Here is a 4,953-nt window from a genome sequence, read left to right as displayed (position 1 = left end):
TAGCGCATGCCTGTAATTCCGGCTACTCGGAAGACTGAAGCGGAAGGATCGTTGGAGCCCTGCAGGTCGAGGCTGCGGTGGCCGGGAGCGGCCACTGCACTCCAGTCTAGGCGACAGCGTGAGACTCCAACACACACACAAAAAAGCACTCAGTTCTATCTTCTTTGTGTTTTATAAATGTGGATTATTTTGACCACTGTAAGTTTAGGTGGGGGTGTCAGGAAGTGTCTCAGTTCATTAAAACTAGTAGGAAAGATGTTCCCCAGCCCAGTTTTGTGGCACACCGATGGTATTCAAAATGAACAAAGTGGTTTTGCTAAATGGAGATGAATAATTTTTAGAGCTAGGATTTCATCTGAAAATCTGTGGGGGGTTTTAGTAAGTCCCTCTTGCTGCTGTAATTCAGGCAGCACAGATGCTTCTGTGCTTAATTCTAAGTGCAGGGCACTGGAAATGTGAGAGCCGCCCACATTGGTGCTTTTATAAAGCTGGGAGACTTATTACCTGGAGTGCACACAGGCTTCCAAACAGGAAGAGCAATGTGTGTGCAAGGAGGGGAATTTCAAATGACAGCACAAGGAGTGACCTCCCAGAAACAGGAACAGGCAGGACAGAGTAATTTTCATGGCAGTGATGAGCATAGAATTCCACCATCATATATTAACAAGGCTTAAGTACCAGGTACATAGTGCTGCAGTGCGCCAGTGAGCCTTGTAATGTAGACTTGAAAGATACAGTTTGTACTCATAAGAACATGCCACATGGAGAGTGGAAGAACACTCAAGCTTCTTCACATATGTGTGCTTGCAGGAAGATCAGCAGGCTCAGTGAGCTTCAGCATGCTGCTATGGAGCCCGTGCTGCTCCTGAGAAGCATGCTCATAGCAGCTTGTGCAGCATGCACAGTACCACAGAGAAACTGAAGCCTGGGCTAGGGCTAGCCATCTGGCTCTCCAAGACCACTAGTGTGTGTAGTCAGATGAGGTGTGTGTAGAGTAGCTGAATGTGCAGACAGAGGTGTGACAGAGCAGGGTGTGCGTATGTGTGTGTATGTGTAGTGAGTGAGTTTGTAAACACTTAGGCCAAGGGTGGACCCCTTGGAAGACAGAGCTGTGAAAGTATCTAAGCAGGGCAGAAGCTTTACCAGCTTTATTTTAGTATTTTTATTTTTTTTCTTTAGAGACAAAGTCTCGCTCTGTCAGGCTAGAGTGCAGTGGCGCATTCATAGCTTACTGTAACCTAGAACGCCTAGGTTTAAGCTATGTTCCTGCCTCAGCCTCCCAGCCATGAGCCATCACACCTGGCAAATTTTTAAACTTTTGGTTGATACAGGGTCTCGCTATGTAGCCCAAGCTGGTCTCCAACTCCTGGGCTCAAGCAGTCCTCCCAACTCAACTTTTTAATTTTTTTTTTTTTTAATTTTTAAATTTTTTTTTTTGGGTTGCAGTCACTCCATTGACCAGGCTGGAGTGCAACACCCCAGCGTTGACCTGCTGGGCTCCAGCGATCCTTCCGCCTCAGCCTTCCAAGTAGCTGGAACTATAGATGCACACCACACCTGGCAAATTTTTATGATTTATTGTAGAGACGAGGTCTCACCAAGTTGCCAGGGCTGGTCTCGAACCTGCAGGCTCAGGCAATTCACTTACCTCGGCCTTCCAAAATGCTGGGATTACAGTCTGAGCCACCAAGCCCGGCCGGTCCAACTCAGCTTTTTAAACTGCTGGGATTACAGGTGGGAGCCATAATGCTCAGCCTACCAGCTTCTTAACTAAACATAACTCACTGACATAGGGGATGATAGCTAGTACATTATAGTAGTTAATATTTCTTCAGCACTTACCTTTTACAAGTTTTGCACTAAACACTTTACATAAATAACTTCATTTACTCTTGACCACTCCCCCTATGAGGTAGTATGTTTCTATCCCTACGTAAGAGATGAAGAAACTTGAGGTTCTTAGAGAAGCTCACAGAACCTGGAAGACACATAGCCAGAATTCACACCCAGTCTGCTTTGGAATCTGCTTCCTACACACTGAGCTCTCCTGCCTCCTTAGGGTGAATTGGAAGGGGAGGCTATGGGTGGAAGGTGCTGTGAAAGACCATGGGCGACTGAGCTGTGCCTGATGCAGCAGGCGGAAGAGATATGTGGGAGATAGACTTGCCAGGACTTGCTTACTGATTGTGTGTAGAGGAACAGTACATGGTGCCATGTTTCCAGCTTAGATGAATCATTTATAGGCTAGGAACACAGAAGGCATTGATTGAGGAACAGAGGTAATGAGTTAAATGTCCTCAGGGAATCCAGGTGAGGCACAATAGAAAGTATAGAAGTAGGATTCAGGAGAGAGGGCTGAGCTGGAGTCAGGGTCGCTAGCATAAGAGCAGCCATGGAAGGTATGGCGTTGGGAGAAACCAGAGGGGAATAGCAGCAGGCTCTCAGCGGCCAGTGGAACAGCCTAAGGATGATCAAGGTAAGAGAAAGGAAGTCAGGAAAGAACGAAGGGAGACTCCCAGGAGAAAAGAGCCCTTAACGCTGTCGTGTCCTGGGACAAGGTCCAACCCAGGTCTCACTGTGTGAAAACTAGAGCAGATGCTCTGACTGACACACTCCAGTGATGGTGTTTCATGCAGTTTCCTACCAGCTTTTAATTAACATTGGTGTCTTCCTTTTATGCAGATACCATCAGGGATGTCACATTTGGAGCGGGGCTCAGTTACATAGGGTCACCACAGACTCCTTCATCAGTCAAAGGCAAGTTCTCATTTTCCTTCTGGGCAGATCATTAACTGTCTTTGAAGTTCTGGGAAAAGTGAATTTGTTTGTCTGACTCTCTTTCAGAAAAAGCTGAAGCCCAGAGCCTAGGAAATGACATCTTGTGTTTATCTCCACCTGATAAACTGTAAGTTTACTGGAGCACCTGTTGAGGTAGATGTTTTTGTCAGGAATCTTAGTTCCAGAATGACTGGATCCCTTCTTTCCATAGGCCCCCACAGCCTCAGCAGTGGAATGTGAAGTCTCCAGTCAGGAACAAAGACACCCCAGCCCCCAGTAGGAGGTCCCTCCGAAAGACCCCCCTGAAAACAGCCAACTAGAACAGTGCATCCCAATGAATATACTGGAGGGCAACAGCCCTCCAAACATTCTCATTTCCTGCACATGGAAGGCAGACAAATCACTTCCCATACACCTTAAGTGATGCTTGATGGGGAAGGCCAGCGCTCTTCCTCGGGATCCCAGCTCTGTTATTCACCTGTGTTTAGCTGCCTAACCTTTCATATTTCTCTTTATGACATCTGTGGTTAAAAATTAAAAAAAAAAAAAAGAGAGAGAGAGAGAGATGCCAGGTTTAGATTTTCTTATCCTAAACGTAAGCTATTTAATATTATAACTGTATTCCATTTGAAATTGTCAGGCCTATTTGGATGAGCTATAATCTGGTGTTTCTGCTTTCTTTTATATGAAATTAAGCCTCTGTTAACTTGTGTGAATTCCTTACAGTACATATTTTCCCAAGTCTGGTGACAAAATTTTGATTGTAATATTTTTTCTATTATTTATACTTGCAGATTTTAAAAAAATGTACAGCTTTCTAAAACAAAGGAATAAAGATTTAGCATAAATACATTCTTCCAGTATTCAAAAGTATTTTATTTATTTTCTGTTTGCCAATTTATTATAAATGATTCTTCAAAAGATACAGGTGAGGAGATATATAGGGTGAGGCATGAGACGGACACAGAGCCTCCACACCCTCTCTGGGCACTCCCCTCCAGGATAGCTGGTGTGTTCAGCTATCCAGAAGCTCCCCAACCCTGTCCTCTTGGGTTTTTATGGAAGCCTCATGACATAGGTGATTGACAACCATGTAGAAATGTGATTGGACAGAAAGCACATAATCTAAACCCCCCAGCAAGACCTGTCTGTCCAGACTTTTCTTGGCCTCTCTCTAATATTCCTTCTAAGGTAAGGGGATGGACCCTTTCTGGAATGAGGGTCACCTAACCCACAGTCAGATTAGAGTACTTCCTTGGGCAGGTAAAAGGAAGACAAGAGAAAGTCAGAGATTTTGTATCCTGAGGCCTAGACAGCCCCAACATTATAACAAGAACTATGGGAGTTAGGAGCCAGGAACCATGGATGAAAACCAATATCTATATGTTATAACAACACTGGCCACCCCCACAGACCCTTTATAACAAAAGAACATAAAATTCAAAAGATACTGCCACATTACTAAAATTCTACTCAGTCATTAATAATTAGTCCAGTCCACCAGGTGCAGTGGCTCATGCCTATAATCCCAGCACTTTGGGAGGCAGAGGCAAGAGGATTGCCTGAGCCCAGGGGTTTTAGACCAACCTTGGCAACTTGGCAAGACCTTGTCTCTACAATAAATAAATTTTAAAAATTAGCCAGGTGTGGTGGCACACCCCTGTAGTTCCAGCTACTTGGAAGACTGAGGCGAAAGGATCACGTGAACCCAGCAGGTCGAGGCTGCAGTGACCACGAGCGTTCCATTGCACTCCAGCCTGGGCAACAAAGTGAGACTTCCAACTCAAACATAAATAATTAGTCCAGTCCATCATTGTATGTGTGAATATGTCTCCCTGGGAGGGTCTGCTCAGCATTGCAGGCTTCCTTTCAACGTCCGGTTTCAAAGCAGGAATGTTCTCGGCAAACACAGTTTCACACTTTAAGGCAGCAGCCCCCAACCTTCTTGGCATCAGGGGCTAGTTTCGTGGAAGACAATTTTTCCACAGACCGGGGAGGCAGGGATGGTTTTGGAATAATTCAAACCCATAACTTTATTGTGCATTGTATTTATATTATCACTACATTGTAATATATAATAAAAGAATTATACAACTCATCATTAAAAAATAGAGGTACGAGCTGGGCTCGGTGGCTCAGCCTGTAATCTCACACCTTTGGGAGCCCGAGGTGAGT

The 4,953-nt window shown here is 44.9% G+C and overlaps 1 protein-coding gene across 1 annotated transcript in view; it reads left to right on the top strand.

Moving 5' to 3' along the window:
* NCAPD3 (non-SMC condensin II complex subunit D3) overlaps positions 1-3,641 on the top strand; it is an 80,129-nt gene extending 76,488 nt beyond the window's left edge. Inside the window, exons 34-36 of the mRNA XM_008069540.2 lie at positions 2,683-2,757; positions 2,845-2,905; positions 2,990-3,641. Coding sequence (XP_008067731.1) covers positions 2,683-2,757; positions 2,845-2,905; positions 2,990-3,098 — 245 coding nt within the window. The 3' untranslated portion in view covers positions 3,099-3,641. The remainder of the gene's footprint in view (positions 1-2,682; positions 2,758-2,844; positions 2,906-2,989) is intronic.
* Positions 3,642-4,953: the final 1,312 nt, after the last annotated feature.

The sequence above is a fragment of the Carlito syrichta genome, unplaced genomic scaffold (assembly GCF_000164805.1).
Source record: "Carlito syrichta isolate Samal-C Ts95f unplaced genomic scaffold, Tarsius_syrichta-2.0.1 Scaffold312097, whole genome shotgun sequence".
NCBI lineage: Eukaryota > Metazoa > Chordata > Mammalia > Primates > Tarsiidae > Carlito > Carlito syrichta.
The sequence above is the reverse complement of the archived record's forward strand: the minus strand, read 5'-3'. Positions and strand labels throughout refer to the sequence as shown.